This window comes from Oryzias melastigma, linkage group LG24, assembly GCF_002922805.2.
Source record: "Oryzias melastigma strain HK-1 linkage group LG24, ASM292280v2, whole genome shotgun sequence".
Taxonomy (NCBI): Eukaryota; Metazoa; Chordata; class Actinopteri; order Beloniformes; family Adrianichthyidae; genus Oryzias; species Oryzias melastigma.
In genome coordinates this window covers 13,409,882-13,432,899 of record NC_050535.1, presented here as the reverse complement: position 1 = coordinate 13,432,899, position 23,018 = coordinate 13,409,882, and the positions used below count along the sequence as shown (strand labels likewise).

Genomic DNA, 23,018 nt, shown 5'->3' with positions numbered 1-23,018 from the left:
AATTGTTTGTCTTTCTGTTTTAGGTGGATGCCTGGATCAAAGAGGAGCTTCGCAGTGCCCCTGTTGGCCTTAGTAACGGTTGGTTTATCAGCAACCTGGAGTTCTATGACCTTCAAGACAGTCTTTCTGATGGGACCCTGGTTGCCATGGCGCTGTCAGTGGCGGTGGCCTTCAGCGTCATGCTGCTAACCACCTGGAATATCATCATCAGCCTTTACGCCATCCTGTCAATCGCAGGGACCATATTCGTCACGGTCGGCTCGCTTGTGCTTCTGGGCTGGGAGTTGAACGTCTTGGAGTCTGTCACCATCTCTGTTGCTGTCGGCCTCTCTGTGGACTTCTCCGTCCACTACGGCGTGGCCTACAGACTCGCTCCAGAACCCGACCGTGAGGGAAAAGTCATTTTTTCTCTCAGCCGAATGGGCTCTGCCATCGCCATGGCAGCTTTGACCACGTTCGTTGCCGGTGCTATGATGATGCCGTCCACTGTTCTAGCTTATACCCAGCTGGGCACTTTTATGATGCTGATCATGTGCATCAGCTGGGCCTTTGCTACCTTCTTCTTTCAGTGTATGTGCCGATGCCTGGGGCCGCAAGGCTCCTGCGGACAAATCCCCCTTCCCAAAAAGCTGCAGTGCCCAGCTTTCTCTGAAGGCACGTCAACAGCACCCCCGACCCAAGAGAAGAGCTTTGGCTTGGGAAAATATCAGATAGATTCTCGGAGCAAAGAGGTGGAGCAGTATGAGCTGGAGCCACTGGCATCTGCTCAGAAAGCTGAAGATAAACCCCAAGAAGAGCTGGAGCTGGGCACTCGGCTCTACAATGGAGTCCCCCCTCACCACGCCGCGCCTTTCCCTCACGTCCACCATAGGACCTCTGAAACTGGCAGAAGTGGCCAAGAGAACGGCCACCAAGTTGGACAGCCGTTTAGGTGCAAGTACTCTCAAAACATGAACTGCAGCTGCGCAGATCCTTCCCACCTGCTGCAGCAGTGGACCCCCTGCTCCTGTGCTCCCCAGGACCCCCTTTCTTGCTCTGGGACCCCACATCTCCTCCCAGTCACTTTAAACGGCCCAAGCAAGCAAAACCCCGCCCTCTTACCATCCAACCGGGACCCAGTCCTCACTCACATGGAGTGTCATGTCCATTATGTCCACTGTCCTTACACCCACTTACACAACTGCTCCCAAGGAAGATTACTGGCTCCTAAACAAGGGTCTGCCCAAGCCTGCCAGCTCAGGAAGTTCTGTATTCAGTCCCCGAATCTGCAACCTGCTTCAGCCAGAGAACAGAGATGCATAACCTCAGCTGCAGGCCAAGATGCAAGTTCAGGACCGGCGTCAGAGACTTCAAAAGAAAATGACAATTGTGGCAGCTGCCAAAGTATGCCCGCCAAGGGTGTGAGACAAGCTCAAGAGGAGTGCCTCGTATCACAAGAAACCTGCCAGGAAAAGCACAGAGCGGACGACGACCGTCGTGCCGAAAGTCCTGCGTCCTCCACACAGACACACACTGACTGCAAAACCCCTGGAAACCAGGAGACGCAAGAACGCAGAGTGGGGAAAAGGTGCAAACAGATCTCAACGGGAGAGTCGCCCGCCTCTCCAAAGAAACTCTCTTGTTTTAACAGGACGTTGAAAGTGAAGTGCAGCTCAGCTTCAGAAGTTCACGTGCCAAAAAACGAAGCCAGCATGCCTCCACCTGCAGTTGTTCCCTCCCCTGAAAGCATATGCTGACCATAAGTTGACTTTAGAGAGTGCAGTCGTTCATGGGGTGTGACAGAGGTACTAAATATATTTTTTTGAAAAAGCACAGACGCATTATTTACAGTGTTTTCTGCTTGTTTTGAACACACAACACTAAGCCTTAACTGTTTACAACAAACCGCTGTTGCCACAGGTGGAAGAAATCTGAAAAAGATGCATCCATTTATAAAGACATGTCTCACTTAAGTGTTAAGCCTATTCAAACAGCAGCCATTTGCACCAAAGTAAAGTCTTAAGGCCTTGAACTGTGCACTTATACTTTAAGACACGATCAACCCAACCGTGTGACATATTTCACAGGCTGATGCCGACGTTCATCACTGTGCAGTCGTCTCAGATTTGAGCTGGACTATCTGATTAAAATGTCTAATAAACATCCTCTTCTTGCTGGTCATTTAAACACTTTTGATCCATTTTCAAGGCGTTCCCAGTGGTCTTTTAATTATGATTTTGACGTTTTTAGTCAAAATTTTTAAAAGAAGCAGTTGTTTTGTAGGAGATAGTTTCTGCAGAGCGTAAATAGTTAATTGGAAATTCATCTCAGAATTACCAGCGGGCCCGTTTGAGCTGAGCAACCCAGCCCCCCTTTCCCCTCTCCATTGCTGAGAGCTAAGAGCAAGCAGGTTGTGGCCCTCCCAGCATATTAACTACACCACAAATACAATTTTCGTCTGCAGAATTTGAATAAAGAAATACTCAGAAATGTAATTTTGTGGTCAATTAGGAGAAAAATATCACATGAATACATTAAAAACACAGTTTTCATCAGAGTGGTCTGAGTGTTGCCCAAACTTCCTGTGCCGTGAGCCGGGCTGTCTGCATGTATAGACGTGATTTACACAGGAATAACAGATTTTTATCTCCATTTGTGTGATGTCATCCAATCAGAGCTCCATTTTCAACATCACAAACTGTAAAGTTTTGGAATCCCAAACAGCTATAAAAGCTTCACTGTAAAAATCATCAAATGGACGAGCGGGAATGAAAAGAAGAAATGTTGTAGGGCTTTATTATATCGCATCATTGCATCAGCTAACAGAAGCACTCAGCGTTTACAGACTTGCTGAGGTACACAGCTTTAATTAAAGGGATAAAAAATTGGCACAACTGCCAGGGAAAGCCAAACAAATCAGTAGATCTTGTTGGATGATCTGCAGATAAGGATTATTATTTTTCGGACCAAAAAAATCCAGTCTGTAAAAGTCTGATTTTGTGGTAAGAAATATCTTAAATTGATGCAAGTTTAACCCTTTAACACCAGAGCTTCAGTGTTTCTGTTCTTTGATTTAGTAATTTTTTAATTGTTAGCGCAATCATCGTAACTCCAGCAGATTCTACTGGGATTTTGTTGACTGTGTTAACAGTTGAAAAGTTGCAGTATGTTAAAAATTTGGTGTTTAAGCGTCATTAAAAAAAATTCAATCAATAGCCACTAGGTGGCATATTCCATTAATGTTCTAGAGTGTACATTTTTTGTTTTACATTTCACATGGAGATTTCTCACGATTGTTGGCATGTTTTTTATACACAAATCCTGATTTTGGGAACTACCTTCCAACAACTTTTGAAAAAAATGGTTTGTAACTAGAAGTCTCCTGTATTTTGTTTTTCTTCTTCTGAGATGCTGCGTACAGAGAGTGGATATGTGATTTGGACCAACCAGGAATAGGTTTGCAAACACCTCCTCCCACACACGAAAGGAAAAAGACCACAGAGCTCATCCTTGTTACACCCTTCAAAACAAACGCCCACATTAAAGCTGGTAAAAACACACACTGGTCTCATGAATGGAAGGAAAAGTCTTATTTTGGTGCAGTTTGTGTTTCCTTCAAGAACCCTTTTTTATTCCTCTAAACTCTTTGGTTCCGTCCTTCTCACAGATGAGTCTCTCTGCAGACCCCTCATTAAGGCTGCATGAGCATCCTTTTAATTCTGTTTGTTTAAACAGAGGTCAAATATTAGCTGTGGGGAGAGTTTACTACATTTCCTCGCGAGGGCCGATCTCTGAAGCCTGTGAGTCTGTTCCCAAGTATAATTTACAGGCCTGAAATAACTGAAGAAGCCGCAGAGCTGGAGAGCTTGTTTACAAGGTAAACATTTGCTTCCACTTTGCAAATTAGATTTCAGTCGAGCTGCTGTGCTGAAACAGATTTATTGAAGTCAGCCAGGTTTAGGTTTTTTTTTTCCTCATTAGTTCTTTCCTTTCATCCAGAAGTTTGTCACAGATTTATCTATGAAAGGCTTCATGTTTCTTGACATTTCCACTACAGATTTCTATACAAGCTAAAGCAAAAACTCAACATTTTGGAACATTTTTTCTTAGTTTTTTTTATACACCTACCAATAAACTGACATTATTAAGTGAATATGAAAACATATAAGTCTTTTTTGTGTTCTTTTTTAACAACACTCTTTGAGGGTGCTTCAGTTTAGCAAAAGTTAAAAACCACAAAAATACACTAAGATCAGTTTTTTAATCGTCTTTTTTAACTAAATTCTGTAAACGCTCACTTTATCCTGTAAGGGCAACGACTTGATTTCTGATTCCTGGTTCATTTCATAAGGCTTAAATATTCTGTTCATAGAACCATTTCATCTTCCAAGACTCTAAGATGTTTAGTAATGAAAACACAAAAAATTGAGCATCTCTTCAAAAAGTTTAGAAAAAAAACAAGTCCTCTGTCCTTGACCAGGAAACGATCCATACAGCATTTGTTGTACCTAAATAAAGGCAACTGATTTCTGTGAATTTAAAATTGATCAGTTTCCGGACGAATGATCCCAAAGGAAATCAAGTCTATATTATTCACTATAAGTTTCCTTTTCAAGCTTTCTGTTTGACCTTCTTGTGACAAATTTTCAGTTCTCTCTGCACGTCTCATCACAACATGGAATACTTGAGCTTCAGTTCAGAACAGCCAAGACCTCACTGCTAATCCAAGTGTTGGCAAAGCACTTTACAGTCTTCATCCTCCCAATGTGACCCCACTAGAATGCACCGGTCTGTTCTAGCAGGACAGTCTCTGAGGACATCCTCTGCTCCAGCAGGTCACTGCTTAAACCTGCTGAGTTTTGACTAAAACTGCACTGGATGCAGTTCTAAAAAACTGCACTTTAGGGAAGAACATTTTCAAGGTGTGTGCATAATTCAGTGGAGAATATTACCCAACACTAAAGAGCGAAACCAGCTTATAACCTGATAAAACAATAATGATGTCAGTTTGGAAGCAACTACCTGCAGCAGAGCGATAGAGTTAGACAGATGTTAGTTTTACTGTGTTCACGTTAATGGACTGTCTACGGGGTAGAAGTCATGGGAGCCTGCAGACCCACGCTGTTAATGCACAGAGCATGTGGCTCATAAAAGCTGGGAAGGACGGAGGCGGCAGGGGCCAAGAGGCCGGAAGCTGTCCGCTGCCCAGTGGCTTCCTGTTTTCTGACACAGCTCATGAGGAAGGAAAGCAGCTGACACCGCGGGACCTCCTTTGACCTCGCCGACCAAGCTCTTCGATGACAGAGGGAATGACCGCTGACATCAAATAGTATTTGCAAGTGAAACGCTGCAGCTTTAAATAAGAGGTTGTGTTCATCTGTAAACAATGGGATTAAATTGATTTTTCAAAACTAACATGGAAGGAAAAGAAAAACAAACATCTTACCCCACCTAGTGGCTAAAATAGGGACATAACGATCAGGAGTTCACATAGACTGTAAAAATATATACAGTCTATGGGAGTTCATCATCCATCTAAAACTTGGTGGGTATTAAGCAGTATTTTCATAGTACTTTTTTACTAGATACATAGAAAGTAAATTCAGAACTTTTTTTATGATAGTTTCTGTACTATCTTGTTACACACGGTAAATGCCATTAATCACACAATACATAAGTACTTTACTTGTACTTACATGTGTTGAGTACCACAAGAAACACAATAACTTAACATGTATAAAAACAGTAGGCAGCATGCTTATACGAACCACATAAATACAGCAGGTACAATAAAAGTACCACCCTGTGAGTATCATACAGTAAAAGAAAACATTCTGGATCTATATTTATTTCATTTTTCTGTAATCAATAAAGTAAAACTCAAAAATGTCAACCTTTTTTTAAATAAAGTACCCTGTAAGAGGCTGGAAGTATTGTTAAAATTAAGAGAAATGTATGAACCATTTTGCCAATTAGGCCTTCATCAGACAAGGAATAAACAGGGACGTGCTTGACAGAGTGTCACAGTTAGTAAAAGGAAAGTTTAATTTATTTTTTAAACTTTAAAAAGTTGTTTTAACTAAAAATAAGCTTGCAAAACCTGACCAAAGCTACTTCATTCATTGTCTTTTTTTATTGAATTAATTCAGGTCTTCACATCAGTGAAGCTTATTCTCAAGAGCTCTTAAAAAAATTGAATACACAAAAAAAAAATCAGTAAAACATTCAAAGTGATGTCCTATCAGTGACAGAGTGCCATTTTTAAAAATGTGAAACATCCAAAAAAGCTTCTAAACCCTTAATTTCACAGTGTTTATACTATCTGAACTAGGAGTAATCCCATACCATGACTCCTCCACCACACTATCCTTTACAGCTGTACTAAACAAGACTTTTTACTTATTTAAGCTGAAGTCTCAACAAATTCCCAACTTTACACACCACACACGTTTACAATTTGTTTTTAAATATACATACATTCAACTTAATAACAAATAAGTAGTCAAGTACATTTAAATATATGTTTTTGAACTAACAGTGACCCATATTAAGAAAGTCATACTGACCTGCAGTATGGACGAATGGTGATTTTCAGAGTAAAACTTCACAGTTAACGAGATTTAGGAGTTTAGACACCAGCCTCTCCAATATCATCCAGACGAATGTCTTCTAAACCATCGGGAGGGGGCTCGGCCCTCGCTGGCTTCCCGGCCTCACGCTCATCCACCACAAACTTCTTCACCTTGGTGTCTTTGAGGATCTGCAAGCTGAGTTTCTCGTAAAACCAGTCCAAGTCCTGAGGGTCCTCTGGCCACGTCAGGTACTCTCTCGTCCGAACGAAGGCTCTGACTGCGTTGCATTTCATCAACTGGTAGTGAGCCATCTTTGAATCCATCACAGTAAAATATTTTAGTTCCAGATATGCTTAAAAATTACTTGTGTGACATATTCTTTTGCTAAGTTGGTGTTTGGCCAACAAACAAAAGAAAAGTTTGATTAAAGGGAAAAATATTAAATCTAAATTAATGTTTTGCCTGGACTTGTTAAGTTATCTATACCATACTCACCTTCCCAACCACCAACATGATCAAAATGTTTGTTAGTTCCTCCAGCATTCGGCCCTGGGCTAAAGAGAAGGCCTCCAAACACCAACCATCTACCCAAAAAAAAAAAAAAAATAAGTCAGCTTTGCATACTGTTAGATTCATCTAAATCAGGGGTCTGCAACATGAGGCCCAGCAGCTCTTTTAGTCTATCATCCTTAGCTTTGAAGAAAAGGCAAACAATGTGAATAAATAATAAGCTTATTAATTATATTTTTTCTATTTATGTTTGAATCTTTAACATGTCAGATAACTAAACAAATGGATGGTAAAATGTTTAATCCACTGTTAATAAATAAGCTTAATTCATATATTCTTATGTTCTGCTGTATAACAGTATCTAGTTGCTGCTTGGAGGCAAAGTTCTTAAAGTATATTATTGTAGAATAATTCTAGTTGCAAGTAAATCAGGAGAATCGTAATCGACACAGGGTGTATTTTATTTTGAAAGGAACTTGTATGCTGCTTTCAAACGTAAAAAAGCTAAATTGTGATAGAAAGAAAAATATACCACTGTTATAATTCAATTATTGTTTTTATTTTTCATCCACACTTTATTATGTGGCTTAAGGGCCACCAAAAAGGTTGCAGACCCAAATTCTAAAGATAAAAAGTAACTTTTTAAAAAGTTTAAGAAAAGGATATTGAAAGATTAAATTCTCTATGGAGTTTAAGATCTGTTTTAAAGGTGTTTCCAGTGATCTTTTAAATATGATTATGCAGTTTTTAGCAAAAAGAACAAAACTATGATGTTTTTGGGGGACATAGTTTCAGCAAAGCAAAAGGAGTTCATTAAAAATTCACTTTTGAGTTATGGGCACACCCTGACATAAAACTAACACCTCCTTCCTGTTGCTGAGAGCTCAGATTAGGGAGCTGGTGGACTGCCCAGGATATTTCCTGTCACAAGCATAATCTTCTTCAAACTGCATTATTTTGTCTGCTCCTGATTCACAAACATTTTTGAATAAATAAATACTCATAAATGCAACTTAAAGCTTAATTTTCTTTATAAATGTCCTTCATTATCAGAACAGACAGACATGCTTGTGAATTAGGTCAAGTAAAGTTCAAGGTTCAAGTCAAAATCCTGCATCATTGCAGCAGAAAATTGTTACTACAAGAAAGCAGGTATACAACTTTGGAGAAAATCGTTTAATTTTCACTTCTGCCCAACTTGTTGCTAAATATGGGTGTTGAGAAATACTTCTCTTTTCTCCTAAAGATCCACTCTAATAAAAATTGTGTTTTTCTGATGATGGAGGACAGGACATGTGTAAAGAAAATTAAGATTAAAATTGCACTGCTGAGTATTTCTTTATTCAATTGCAACCACAGGGGCAGACGACAGAGAACCATCAGGTCTACAGAGACCTTGTTCTGACCTTCCCTCCATCCAGGACCTGTACCAGTCCAGGATTAGGAAGCGGGCTGGTGAAATCTCAAGAGGCAATATTCAAAAGACAACCTAACCCTTCTCGTTTTGGAAAAGGGTTGGGGACATAAGTGGGGGCTCGTCCGGGATTTGAACCGCTACGAATCTGGCTCAAAACTGTACAGCTGGATAGCTACAATATTGCAAATCATTTTTGTTGCTCCGCTAATGTTAGATTGGGGTTGTGAGGGGCTGTAAGCTACCAGGAGAGAAAGAAAACAAGGGCATGATGGGAAATGATGATCGGAGGGGGAACATAATATGTCAAAAAAAAAAACATCCCCCGATTTGCAGTAAAACAACATCTGTTAAATATGGTCTTAAAGTTTAGACATCAGAAAATATTACCTTTAAGAAACTGCTTTGAGACGATGCAAATGGTCTTTTTGCTGCCCCAGATCGCATCTCTGATGTTTGAGAGGTGGTCCTCCCCAGGAAGAAAGTCTCTGGCCTCAAAACAACAGCGGAAGGAGTTCTTCTCTGAAAACTGGTCGTCCAGCTTTTTTAGCAGAGCTTCCTCCACCCACTTGTAGTCACTGTTGCTGAAGCAGAGGAAGGCATCAAACTGCGGGTTGTTTTCCACGGGTGTCGGTTTGGGGCCCTCATAAACCACGTTGATCATGTTCTTGTAGATAATGAATATCTGACCTCTGAGACGGGCGTAAATAAGCCCACCGAGTGTGACACTGAGGACAATTGTAGCAGAAAGGACGAAAAGGGAAAATTTAAGAGCTGCAACGATCTTTTCATCATCCTCCTCACATGGCTCAATCATGGTGACATATTCCAGCAGAGGCAGGTTATAGACCGTGGCAGGAAACCCACATCTGTACTCTTCAACCGGACTAAAAAAGGTCACATTGGTCACATTCAGCCACTGTAGAAAACTCTCCAGAGAACAATCACAGTAGAACGGATTTCCTGACAAGCCAAGAAAGGTAAGGGACTGGAAGACTTTTGGATCAGGGGTGGCTAGGAAGTTGTTTGAGAGGCGGAGTACTTCAAGGCTGGTCGGAAAGACGTCTGTCTCCAGATAGGTCAAGGAATTGAATGAAAGGTCAATATCAACTATCGAAGTGAGCCCAAGGAAAATCCCCGGTGGGAGAACTTTTAGGGAATTGAAGCTTAAAACTAATTTGAGCAACTTGCTAAGATGGTCAAACAGATCCAAACATTTCCCTTCTCCCCAAATGATTTGGAGATAGCTCCCATGAAGATCCAGGATCAGTAAATTGTTCTCATGGGGTATTACACTTTCCTCATTAAAGTTGCACCATTTGATGTAGTTACCACCAAAGTACAATTGTCGAAGACGGCTGAAATGGGTTAGGAGAACATAGATATCCTCCATGTTTGTCAATCTGTTGCCAGTTATGTCTATGTAGGAACTGGTATTTCCTAAATCGAGGATGCTGCTAAGAGTAGTCAAGCGATTGTCTTCCAAGAAAAGAAAGTTCAGATTTGGTAAAAGCGCTGGAAAACCCAAATTTCTGAGGGAGTTTCCAGTTAAATCTAACTCTTGCAGTTTGGGGAGATCACTGAAAGCCTGGTGTCCTAACACACCAATGTGGTTGTAGGACAAATCCAGCATGATAAGCTCCTTCAGCCCCCTGAATGTGTCTGAATAAATTTCTCCTAAAAGATTCAATGAGAGGTTGAGTTTTTTCAAATGTCCCTCAAGTCCCCCAAAGGCATTTTTGTTGATCTGATTAATTTTATTGCGAGAAATGTCAATGAGCATCACATCCTTTAAAGCTCTAAAGACGCCCCCTAACAAGGCAAAAATCCGATTTCCTGCGATTTCAAATATCGCCAACGAACTATCCTGGAGTCCCTGAAATGTACTCTCATTTGGATCAAGAAAGTTGTTAAACGAAAAGCCTTTTCCTAAGCCACCGGAGTATATCAGGCGATCAATTTGAGTGCCACGAATTGCTTGGAAAAACTGCTTTGTTTTCTCCAAATCAAAACCATTGCTAGATAAATCTAGAGTTCCAAAGGATACCCCTTTGAACGGATTTCCACAGGTTGTCCAGTTCATAATCTTCCGACTTATTTTGTTAGAATGCAAGGTCAGGTAGGAAAATTTCTTACCCCTGAAACCAACTAAGTCTTCTTCACATATTTTTTCAATCCAGTTCAGTTTGAGGTCAAGATATGTGAAATGTGTCAGATTTGAGAAGAAAAGACCTGGTTGGAGTTTGACTATTTTGTTACCAAAAAGGTTGAGAGCTTCCAAGGACAGGAGAGGTTCCAAATAGCTGTCTGACAAAATGGAGTCTGTCAAATCGCAGTAGTCCAGAAACAGCTGCTGTAAATTGGACAGACCTTGAAAGGACTTTGGTTCCAGCTGAAGGTTAAGATTAGAACCGAGAATCAATGTTACCAGATTCTTTTGGTGAACAAAAGACTTTTCTCTGATAGTCAGGGTTCCCTTTTGGCTGCCAAGGTCCAAAAACTGCAGCTCTTTGTAGTCTCTAAAAGATGAGCTGTTGATCTCCCTGATATTGTTTTGCTGCAGGTAGAGGTGGGTGATGCTGGAAGGCAAGGACGGAACCCATTGGTAATCTCGTGAGCCACAGTACACCTGTAGTCCCATGTAGCTGCACGGTTTGTAACCCACTGCCACCTGTGTGTCAGAGGGTTCGATTATTCATCCGTTCTTGAAAATGTAAACACAAATACATTTGTATGTAGCTGTCCAGTTGGAAAGGTGTCCCTAATAAAGTGACCAGTGTGTGTATTTTGGTGAGGTTATGTCAATCATCGTGAAAATATACCACCACATTTGATTTTTCAGGTGGCTTTACTGTGACAGGGAGTTCTACGATACACTACTACTACTTGTATGATAAACTGCAGGATTTTTCAGACATTTTGACTTGACCGGCCCCACTATAGTGAAGTCTGGTTAACCTTCTGGGTACGTCATAATTAAAATGGCTTTCCGTACCTGCAGGCAGCTGAAGCTGACCAGTTGAAGAAACAATGTCCACATGGTGTCCTCACTAGACAAAAACAGTCAAATTAGCAACAACTGACAGATGCAACACTATTACATTAGTCAGTTGTGCAAACACCTGTTACAAAAACCTAAAAAAAAAAAGGTTTAACTTCAGAGGGTCTGTGGTTCTGTGCTGCAGCCGATAAAGCGGTCTTTGAATATTTGTTTACCTGGAGATAACAATGAACTGCTGCAGGACTGTGGGTTTTAGCCCTGTTTGAGCATGTTTAACGTTTTTAATGAATCATGGATCTGCAAACAGAGCCAGGTTGTGTTTGTCCTCCTGACTGGTTCAGGATATCAATAGTTTGTGTTGCAATAGTTCCTACACTTTATTTTGAAGGCAAAATCATGAAATTGTTTTCCTTAAGTAAAAAAATAAATAAAATTCAGAAGGTTAGAATGGACCTGAATCTTTAGCTTTGAAAACATTTTAGAGGTTTCACCTGCAATAGTATGTTGAATTCCCTGAGCTTTTTCTTTGAGAATTTTCAAAATAAAATAACTGTTAAACTTTTAGAAAGTTTAATCCACAACGTGACAGTGTGGAAGTTATGGAAGTCTTTTAAATCACAAACAAAACCCGATAAAATACTGTAGAGATAAAGTGAATCTGTCGGGGTATAGTGCGCGTTTTTGTAATTGAAATCTGTGCTTTTACAGTGAAAGCAAGAAAAAAAAAACTAACCTGAGCCGCTGAATCCCGAAAACTTTCCTCGACAACTCTTTGCTTTACCTCAGAGCGGTTAAAACGTGAAGGACTGTCCATTTCTGTCGCTCTGTCACAACAAGGATGTCGTCATTTCCCAGATTACAACATTCGTTTTCCCTTTTTCAGATTAGCACCACTCTGTCAAGTTGTTGAGCCGTTTTCCGGAGTCTTCTCCTCCCTCTGTGGAGCTTTACGCACGTCCCGCTGCGCGCGCGCACACACATACCCACCCATACACACACGTGCTGTGACAAGTACAGAAAATGTTATAATTTTTTCTTTTTTTTTAAATTTATTTCTCAAATCACATTAATGCAGAAACATTAGTTAAATAAAAGAATTAATAAAAAAAATAAAACATTTTGATAACATTTTCCTCTAATTCACAAACATATTAGAGACCATGTTAAACAGAGAAGTTTAAAATCATGTTTTGTGTGTTTTGTTTCAATTTATTTTTTTATTCGTTTGATCCAATCAAACTATTTTTGTTTAATGTTTAAAAAATAAGGCAATTTTAGGATTTTTCCTTTTTTATTTTATTTTAGAATTTGACATTTCTGGATAATATCTCACACGCACAAAAGAAAACATGTTTTTATTTTATTTTATTTTTTTTACTTTGATGTTCCTTCAGGGGCTCCAGATTAAAATTAATACAGAGTTTAATTTTAGAAAAAATGTCATTTTTGTTGAATATTTTAATTGAATGAATGTAACTTTAATGGCGTTATTGAAATATTTAAATCTAAAAATGTTCTGATTTAAAGTTAAAGAAAGTAAATTTTTGACTTGATATTGACTTTTGATTTTCACGTTTTTAATTAACTTACCATGACAATATTCACATTATATATCCATGTAATATGTAGATATGCATATTAAATACAATTTATTTTTGTAACATTTATATTTGTATTCTCAATCCATCCGTTTTCTTCCCCTCATCCAGGTCAGGGTCATGGGGCAGCAGTACTCTCCCTGGCCACTTTCTCCAGATCCTCTGGGGTCCCGTGACTGACCTTTGGGACCTTTGGGACACAGAGGCTCCCGCCTTCGACTGCCACCCAAACTGCACCGGCCCCTTTTTAACTCTCCTGTGGGTGGGTCCACTGGAGAGTCAGAGAGCCATGTTGTCTCTTCAGGCTGGACCCCACTGGGGCCCGTGAGAAGAGCCCCCGGCCCTGCAGGCACTTACCTAAAAAGGACCTGCCCCTGGCTTGACTCCGGAGTGGGGCCTTGGTGACACCAATATAGGAGACATCACGGAGTCTTTAGTTAAATTAAAGCACTGGATGATGGATGGATGGATGGATCAGAAAAGCAAATGTTACTTCCTGTAGTTACATTTCAGTGATTACTATTGTAGTTCGCACTTCTGTCCACTGTGTGGCGTACTGTTGCTGTGTCTTGAGTGAAGAAGTTTGAGCACCAAAAACACCTCTTCCATTTTTTGTAAAAACAATTTATTTTGCGCAGTAAAAGGATCAACTTGGTTGTTTTAAACTCTTGTGATGCCTTTACTGCGTGCAAATAAAAACAGGACAGTGAGACACTTCCCATTAATCTGCATTAGTCCACCCTTTCCTCATGAGGTTTGACTCTTGTCCATTGCCCTGTCACCGGTGACCCGCTCCAGGCCGTGCGCCTCCCCTTCTGCGGCTTTAAGCGCCGCTGCCCTCCCTCCTGTTCCTGCGGCCAAGCAGCAACTGGAAGCTAATAAGCACCAGCAAAATCAAAAGCGTAGTTCCCACAATGATCCCCGCAAGACCCCCCGGCGACACCCTCGAGGGTCTTCTCGTTGGATCTGGAAATGTTGCGTCTGGAGTTGGGGTTACTAATCCGGAGCCCTCGCTTCCATCCTCCTCGTCGTCCTCTTTGCATTCGCCCTGCTTGTTGCGGGTGTATCCGGGGTAGCACAAGCACTCATAACTCCCATGTGTGTTTATACAGTCTTGTGTGCAGAAAAAGTTTTCACACTCATTAATATCCACGCAGATCATGTCCCTGCCCCTCTCATCCAGCATGAACCCATCCGGACAGAAACACTGGACGTCGTTGTTCGGGTCACACGTTGCGGGGCATTCCTCTTCGTCACAGTAAAGAACACATTTATCTCTAGAATTTGGGCTGACTCTGTACCGATCAAAGCACGAGCACACATAGCTCCCAATGGTGTTCTGGCAAGTATGCTCACATGCCCCAGAGTTGCACTCGTTAATGTCCATGCACGCATCACCAATCATCTGAAATCCTTGTCTGCACACGCACCTGAACCCGCCGATGACGTTTACACACTCGGTGCCATCCATGGGACACTGCCGTGGGTCCGCGCACTCATTGATGTCATGACATGAAACCCCGTTCTCAGCTATCTCAAAGCCTGTGGGGCACGCGCAAACAGCAGAGTCCCCCTCCTGATAGCAGATGTGATCACACGCCAGTGTCCGGCACGGGTCATCCGCGAGCTGCGCACCACACGTTCTTTCATTATCCGGGTTGACACTCTCTCCGGGTGGACAGTAACAGGTGGGAGAATTCTCAGAGTTTATGATGCATTTGAACCCACACCCGCCTTCTTTTATTTCACAGTTCCAGGGCGCTTGGACCCACAGACTGGAAAAACACAAATATTTGATCTCAGACACTTGCAAGGTGGCGGTAACTCCAGCGGGTACCTCACCTTCAGTTGTGTGTACATAAGGATCTGAGTAAACGATAAGATCACCCGCCAGTTTTGGATCTATTTCTGTGCATGATTCCTGTTGTTGATGGCTGTTTTTGTACGTGCAGAGAAAGCCTGTTGCGTCCTCATCACATGGCGCCTGGACCCACTGTAAAGAGTCCTTTGTGGAGATGTGGACGCAGCGTGGAGAGGAGCAGCTGCTGTCAAAACTGGGCGACCAGTTGGTGTAGTTACCTTCTCCGTTGTTGCTCAACCACTGGAAACCTTTCAGCTCCTTTTCTGGGTCTGGACAGTCGCTGGCGCGGTATAAAGCGATCCAAAAATTCCCGTTTAAGTTTTGCAACAACGAACTCACTTCGACATGTAATGTCTGGGAGCGCACAGTCGTTAGCTCCCCCCCATCTTGTCGGCACAAATTTTGTGCATCTTTAAAATTGAGCGATTCCTTAAATACAGCAAAACATTCAGCCTCAAGGCAGCTAGCCATCTCCGGTGCCATCCCGCTGGCTCTTCCAAGCAGGAAAAACAACACAAACAGGCTTTTAACGCAACTCATCTTCCAAGCCTCTGTCCGTTTAGGTGGCGCGCTGCAGCAGTCCGGTATCATTGTTTGAAGACTTAAATTCCCTTTTATAACTTCCCATCTCCATATTAGTGGTCACTTGGAGGAAGGAAGTCACTCGTAGTCACAGCGCACTAAGCCGCGAGGCGGAATTCAGCTCCAATTACGCACGGCTTTTACGCACAGCGTACTGAAAGGCGTGCGCTCTAACTGGGGCTTCTGCTCAATGTCTCCATCTGCAGAAGCCCCTCCCAATACAACATGAACGTCTGGAGAGCTGCAACTTAGGATTGTTGGATATTGTACGTTTTGTTAGTTTATATTTTTTGATCATTAAATGCAAAACATAAAATCAAAAGAAATACGTGATTTTTTATTTTAAATCGAGAAAGGTTTCATGTCTAGCAATCAAGGGGGAAGATTGCAACACTAATACATTGAATTGTAATATTTATGGAACCAAAATAAAATAAATGTTTGTAACTGGGCATTTCAATGGAAATGAAAATAACTTTTCAAATCTAATTAACACCGAAGTTACTGTATTTTGAAAACAAAAAATGAGATATTTTAGTATAGTACTAACATTTTAAGTGTCTTAATTTCTTTAACTAAAAAAGAAAGAAAAGAAAAACAAGGTGTTAGAGGCGGAATTCAGCTCCAATTAAGCACGGCTTTTACGCACAACTCCTGAAAGCATGCGCTCTAACTGGCGACCTGCTAAGCGTCCACACAGGCAGTATCCCTCCCCATCCAACGTGGAGAGCTGCACATTAGGATTGTTGGATTTTGTTAACGTTTTGTTAGTTTATTTTTCTTGATAATTAAATGTAAAAAATAAAATTACAATAAAAAATGTTTTTTTATTTTTATTTTAATTCTAAAAATGTTTCATGCTTAGTGATAAAGTGAGAAGTTTGCAACACCAATAAATCAAATTTTAATATTTATTAAGCAAAATAAGTTTAATGTTTATAACTGGTGATTTAAATGGAAATAAAAAATAAACTTTTGTAATCTAATAAACACAGAAGTCATTTTATAGAAAAAAACATGGACATGTAAGGACAAGGCTAACATAACCAAAAAAAGAAGGTGTTTGAGGTGGAATTCAGCTAGAATTACGCTTTTACGCAATTGCCCAATTACCCGATCCAGCATGAACGTCTGGAGAGCTGGACATTAAGAATGCTTGATTTTGTTACCATTTTGTTTGTTTATTTATTTATTTGTTTTTATAATTACATTTTAAGAATCAAATTAAAAAGAAGTGTTTTTTTATTCTATAATTCTTGCAATGCTTTATGTTTAGCGATGAAAGAAGAAGTTGGTAACACCAATAGATGACATAATATTTATTAAAGCAAAATAAGTTAAATGTTTGGAACTGGATGACATTTAAATGGAAATAAAACTATCTTTTTTATGCAATGAAAACATGAAACAGTCAGGACTGGAGATAAAACATATAAGTGTATACATTTCATTAACTAATTTTTAAAAGGAAATAAAAATAAGGTTCCTTTTATACAATACTGTAAACAGCAGCACAGTTTTTACATTCATTGAGTTGATCAAGGATCAGTTTCATATACAGAGAAGATGGAAACACTCAGCCAGTGTCCAGACAGAAAAATAGCTATACAGTAATCTTATTTAAAAAAAAATCTTATTTAAATCTTACTAAAAATGATGTCCTCCCAAAGAAAATCTCCTTTGTGCCAAACGACAAAAAGGTGGTAATCAGCAGCAAAGTGAACAGTTCTGATCAGCTCAGAGTCATTTCACAACTGGGGATTAAACAACGACTTCACTGAAATACAAAACTTCCTTTTAAAAACAGTGCTCTACTTGCAAATAATTAGTGGGTAATTATATACAAAACAAACATTGATCCAATAATTAAGGTTAAAAAAGACCAATTAGAGTCATAAATAAAGTTGAATCTACAAATTCACAATGTAAAAAGTCAAAGACATTCAAATTTGGGGTTATTGTGCATGGAAAATCTGGGGAAATTTGATTTAAAAGTAATTTGCCCTTAAGCGTTGTTCAAAAAAGTAGAGAGACATTTTATAGTTTGAGAAGTATTTTTATGTTTGAATCAGAACTAATGTAAACTAGATACGTATTTCTGTTTTTGGAACAAAATTTTGGAATTGTTTGGATTAATTTAGTGAGTACTGTAAAAAATGTAATTCAAGTGGTCAATACTTGTGAAATGTAAAAACGTATTAGTAAGAAATATATGTTTCTGTGTTTTTATGAATATGTGTTCGTATTTTGATTTTATGTTCATGGTATATTCGTCAATTTAAAGTTCTGTTTTGCGTCTATGTGAATCATATTAGATTATTTTTGGAAGGGCTCCGATGGGATTCTTATTTGGTTCATGTTTATTACTGTTTAAAAGTAGTGAAAATTTAAATAAATTTAAAGCTTTAAAGGTAAATTGATGGATCAGTACCATTTTTTTGCATTACAAACTACTGATTTAAAAATGAACTTAAGACTGCTTTTTCCATTCATTTTGTTGTGTTGCATCACTACTGATTTACTGCATTAAGGGGCTAACGTTCATAAATCAGATAGAAACCACTTTCATTCACACTTTAGGTGCTGTTTGGAGTCTTTACGGGTCATTTCTGGGCTGTTTGTCAAAGGACAGCCTCTTGTACGTCTCTGCTGTCACCTGTTGCAGGTAAAAAATATCAATATCTGGATGTTTAAAGGAATAAATGTTGAATGTCCTGCATTGTTTCATCATGTTTCTGGCCAGGCACCCCAGCAGCACCACACACAACACCAAGAACACACTGATACCCAACACACTGCCAGCCTTGATGTAGGAGGGCAGCGAGGCCGGTTGAAGGCTGCTGGGCGTGTCGGATGTAGCCAGAGGTGGAAAATCCGAACCTGATCCAAGCTCGGTGTAGGTCACATCCAGGGGCACGCAGCTCCCGTGGTCTTGGAGCTCAAAGCCGTCGTTGCAGGAGCACCTGTAGCCTCCGAACAGGTTTTCGCAGTGGTGATCGCACATCTTCTCCTGCTCACATTCGTTTATGTCAGTGCAGACGACTGTGCCGTTCCTGGTATCTGTGATGTAGCCCTCAGGGCAGTAGCATTGCTCTGCGCTCGTGGCCTCCTGTCCAGTGTTGGGGATGCATTCAGCCTCACAGTCTCTTGTGCTGCAGTGCTTCTCACACATGGTGGGGTCTGTGGGTGACACCCTGAAGCCCTCCCTGCATGCACACTGATACACCCAATTCACCTTTTCACATTGCAGGTGCTCACACAGCATGCATATAGAAACATTCACACACACCCCATCCTCCTCCTCTAAACCAATCATGCAGCCGCACTTGTATGACCCCAGAGTGTTCTGACATTCTTCTCCCTCGTTTGCGCAGAGGCTCGGCTCCTCCTGGCATTCGTTTATGTCCACACAGCTCTTGTCGTCCAGCTCCAGCCTGAAGCCTTTCTCACATGTGCACACATATCTGTCCCCCTGGCGCTCGCATCCCTGGGTGCAGGCTGCGCAGGGGTGCGGGATGCAGGAGATGCGGTTGGAGTGGATGGTGTGGTTGGCGGGACAGGTGCAGGCGGTTGAGGTTGAGTTGCACCCGAGCTCGCAGCCTCCACCAAATACCTCGCAGTTCCAAGGAGCTGGAATCCACTGCTTTGAGATGCACAGGTGTTTGGAGTCTGGGAAGTCCGTGCCATCCCTCTTCAGTGTGGCGATGGTTCCATGTGGAAGCGAGAGCGAATCCTCCACCGTAAATCCTTGGGAGGTGTTGTAAGTCACCTGCGCGTCTGTCTGCAAAACACCACAGGTGTCACCGGGTGCAAACTGGCACAGAAACCCGTCCAGTCTGTCCTGGCACGGCTCCGACACGCACGTAGCGTTCTGCCCCTTCCTCACAGACACCGCGGAGCAGCGAGAGGCTTCTCCCGGGTCGGCGTTCCTCAGCCAGAACCTCCCGTTCACCCCGCTTAGGAGGCTCGTCATCAGCGCGCTTTCCTCGCACTTGGACACCAGCAGCGTCCCCATTTGATTTTCACACTCCGTCTTTGCGTCGTCAAAGTTTTCTAGGCTTTGGAACCAGCAGTGACCCTGGACGCACCGCGCGCGCAGAGAGGCGGCCCCTTCCTGCAGCCAACACAACAAAAGCGCACAGAAAACCAGCGCTGCTGCGCCACGATTTACGCTCTCCATGCTTCAAAAACTCACAAAGGGAACTCCCGGTGGTCAGATCGTCAGCGTTTCCACGAAACAAACCCGATGAAGCGGCTGTGGACCGACTCTAGCCCCCATTTATACAGTCCTTGAACTACGACCAGGCGAGGAAGGAAGTTCCGCTCTGGCCAGTGATTTGGTCTGATTGTTCAACACCCCCCTCCTTATACAAAAACAAACAGGCTCACAAAAAAAGACCCTCACACTGGAATCCCTAAACTCTTCCACAGACATGCGCAAACATGATAAATAATGATGAGGAGGTTTAAATGTCATGGGAAGAAATTGCCTCCCATCTCCAAGGGAATACATTTGTGTCATGAAATTATTAAAATCTGCAGATTTTGGAAAGACGGATGACTCCACGAACAAATTGACAACTTATAATAACTCATAATTCTACTTTTTTTAAATCATCCTGTTAGATTTTAAGGATTAAATCCCCTGATCTTATTGACAAAATGTTTTATTGCATTAATAAAACTACATTTTGTAATTTCTTTGAGTTATTTGTCCAAATCAGATATTATTTATAAGGAGTTAAACTTTTATTTTTTTTCTCAGCTTCATAGATTAAAATTTATTTACCTTTATTTTTATTTGTGTTGTATTTTTCTAACTTTCTATGTTCCTTATTGTATGTCAGTTCTATAAAATAAACATTCATGGGAAAAATATAAAGTTTTACAAAAACAGAAGACGAAAGATAAAATGTTTTCATGAATATTTAAAACTTATTTCGTACAAGAGGAAATGTTCTCAACGCAGCTTTCCACTTCTATTCCAAATAAAGTGTATTTTTGTTTTTAAAAAAATAACAAAAAGAGTGGAAAATAATATGAAACATATTTAAGTTTCTTAAATAAGATTCAGTACCATTTTTATTTTGATTTAATAAATAAGATAAGAAGGATCTACTCTATTGGATCCCTTTAAAATTGATTGTAAAGCTGCATTAATAGAAAAAAAGGTGAAAGTTGGTCTATCCTCTCATGGAGAAAACCAACAGTGATTGTCCATATCCTGTTTAAAAGTCTTCAAGTGCTTGTTTACATACTTATTTTTTAGATCAGCCCAAGTTTTAAAGCTCTTCACTTATTTCCACAGATCTTTAAGGACTCACTCACAAATAAAAGCGTATTTTATTTGCCGGTTTATTTAAAATAGCCAAATATTTAGAACATCCATCTATGTTCCAAACCTGCTTTTTCCTGTTTAGGGTCACGGGACTCTGGAGCCAATGCAGGCAAAGGCGGAGGTAGTCTGGACTGTTTGCAGGGGCCACACAGAGACAAAGACAAATTCACATCAAACAGATATTTTTAAATCACTTATTCATTGATTAATTATCGTTTTGTGGTACGAAGCCAAAGGAAATTCTATACACAGAAAAGTCCAAGCTCGGATTTGAACCGGGGCCTTCAAACTGTGATGTCAGAGTGCAAACCAAAAAAAAAAAAAAGTCGAAACCTGTACAAACTATTAGTCAATTTTATCTGAATACATTGTACAGAAGCTCAAATCAGGACATAGATGTTTGATATTAGCAGCTTCATGTTTTACCAAAGCTATTTGATGTTTTTAGACCAGGATAGACTTAATTCAAATTTAATGGAGAAGGTTGAACATTTTCCCTCCTTCATTTGGTTTGGTTTCACATGTGGTGCAATCAGGAGCAAACCAGTGAGGGAAGGATTTTTTTTTTTGTAAAAAAACAAGAAAAAGAAAGAAAAAAAAATCATGCAGTTAATCATTTTCAGGGAGCAAAGTAAAACAATAAAAGTACTTTATAAATTATTAATAATTGCAAAGAAAAGTTGTACAATAAACTGGAAAGATGTCAAAGTACCAACGATAAAAAAGAAAGAAAAATAACAAGTATGCCAATTAGAAAAACTGACTGGATTCCCATGGAGACTGATAACTTTAATAAGAGATGAAGTTAAAGAATATTTAAATCTTTAATTTTGAGATTTGTTTGATGAGAAGCAAAATTTTCTAAAAAATTCTTTTTTTTTTTTGTTTTACTTTTGACAGAAGTTCGCAAGAAGTCCTTTCAAAATAAAATACGCCATGTGCTGGACAGGATCACCCCATGGAAGTTAATACACTCATATGAAAGGTTTCAAACAACTTAAGACAAGATGGACATTTATCTTGTTATACATAAGGTCTTTGGTGACTTTTGCTTGAAATCCATGCATTCTGAGCAAAGTCTTGAGAAAACAAGGCTGTGTGACATCACCGGGGATGCAAAAACCTGGTTTATCTTACTTGTACCTTAGTCATACATTTATAAACTTAGCTGATCTAAATGCTAATTTTTTAAATGTAATATTTTATTATTCTACAACCAGTGAGCCACTATGATTGGGTAAAAGAGCCACACATGGATCTGGAGCCTCAGGTTGCAGACCTCTGAGCTAAATGAACAACTTAAAATCTGCACGCTTGTTTGAAACTCCCTCTTACCTCTATAGTTGCAAATGTACGATAGAGCAATACACACAGAAATAGTTCATTTTTGTGATTTATAACCACAAAACATTGCAGAAAAAAGGCAGGTAGTCATTGAACACATTTGTATTAATTTATTTCCCTTTTTTATTTTCCCTCACAGGAGTTTTTATAGCTAACTGAAGTTACAAAAATGCACATTGCTTGTTCAGTGCAGGTATTACAGCAATTCTTATTATTACAACTATCAATTCTGAATAGTAAAGACAGTTTGACCTCACTGGAATAATCTGGGCTGTAATTATATAGGAAGTTTTGCCTCTTTTAATTAATAGATCAGTTTGATAGTTTTTTTGCCTTTAATTGTGTACTGTTGCTTTCAAAACAAACATAAATTAAATTTATTATTCTTTGTTTTCTCATAAATTTGTGGCAAAACCACTAACCACACATAAGAAATTGTGTTTACATAGGAAATAAAGCAGTCATTTAACTCTTATAACAGAACTATTATTATTACTTTTAAACAGCGCTGTTTAATATTTTTATTATGCTATTTCAGCACTTCCTCTCACAGTCCAAAAACATGCTTCAAACATTGATTGGTGACTCTAAATTGCCCTTTGGTACGCCGATGATTGTGTGGCCCTGTGATAGGCTGTAGACCTGTTTAGGGTGTACCACGCCTTCACCCAACAGTGGCTGGGACAGGCTCCCCTGAAAGGGGTACGGCAGGTTAAAAAAATGGATGGATAATTCAGCGTTTGAAGTTTTTACAAACACAGCTTGAAGTGAAATGGTATGACTGTATATGAGAACTGGACTGAGCGACTGTCACCATAG

At 40.2% G+C, this 23,018-nt stretch overlaps 4 protein-coding genes across 7 annotated transcripts in view; 1 reads left to right on the top strand and 3 right to left on the bottom strand.

Annotated features, from left to right (window-relative positions):
• The window catches only part of disp1 (dispatched homolog 1 (Drosophila)), a 57,951-nt gene extending 55,092 nt beyond the window's left edge, over nt 1-2,859 (top strand). For all 4 annotated transcript variants that reach the window (XM_024291350.2, XM_024291349.2, XM_024291352.2 and 1 more), the window contains one exon: nt 24-2,859. In XM_024291350.2, coding sequence (XP_024147118.1) covers nt 24-1,736 — 1,713 coding nt within the window. In that variant the 3' untranslated portion in view covers nt 1,737-2,859. The remainder of the gene's footprint in view (nt 1-23) is intronic.
• A 952-nt stretch (nt 2,860-3,811) lies between these two features.
• Nucleotides 3,812-12,612, bottom strand: LOC112158546 (toll-like receptor 5). Its single transcript, XM_024291990.2, has 5 exons — nt 12,210-12,612; nt 11,471-11,525; nt 8,866-11,146; nt 7,047-7,135; nt 3,812-6,862 (listed from the first exon to the last, which is right to left on the bottom strand). Exons 2-5 carry the CDS (start codon nt 11,513-11,515, stop codon nt 6,608-6,610), a joined length of 2,670 nt encoding a protein of 889 aa, XP_024147758.1. The 5' UTR covers nt 11,516-11,525; nt 12,210-12,612; the 3' UTR covers nt 3,812-6,607.
• Nucleotides 12,613-12,756: 144 nt separating this feature from the next.
• On the bottom strand, nt 12,757-15,673 carry LOC118598120 (thrombomodulin-like). Its single transcript, XM_036210395.1, has one exon. It carries the CDS (start codon nt 15,524-15,526, stop codon nt 13,898-13,900), a length of 1,629 nt encoding a protein of 542 aa, XP_036066288.1. The 5' UTR covers nt 15,527-15,673; the 3' UTR covers nt 12,757-13,897.
• A 2,440-nt stretch (nt 15,674-18,113) lies between these two features.
• On the bottom strand, nt 18,114-19,697 carry LOC112158147 (thrombomodulin). The gene has a single exon (XM_024291370.2). The coding sequence runs from the start codon at nt 19,695-19,697 to the stop codon at nt 18,114-18,116; it is 1,584 nt and encodes a 527-aa protein (XP_024147138.2).
• Nucleotides 19,698-23,018: the final 3,321 nt, after the last annotated feature.

Coding starts and splice junctions, on each gene's coding strand:
- LOC112158546 (XM_024291990.2), bottom strand. CDS start 11,515: ATGTGGACATTGTTTCTTCAACTGGTCAGCTTCAGCTGCCTGCAG. Junction 11,147..11,470: donor TCAGCTTCAGCTGCCTGCAG/GTACGGAAAGCC, acceptor TCTGACACACAG/GTGGCAGTGGGTTACAAACC. Junction 6,863..7,046: donor TCATGTTGGTGGTTGGGAAG/GTGAGTATGGTA, acceptor ATGGATTCAAAG/ATGGCTCACTACCAGTTGAT.
- LOC118598120 (XM_036210395.1), bottom strand. CDS start 15,526: ATGATACCGGACTGCTGCAGCGCGCCACCTAAACGGACAGAGGCTTGG.
- LOC112158147 (XM_024291370.2), bottom strand. CDS start 19,697: ATGGAGAGCGTAAATCGTGGCGCAGCAGCGCTGGTTTTCTGTGCGCTT.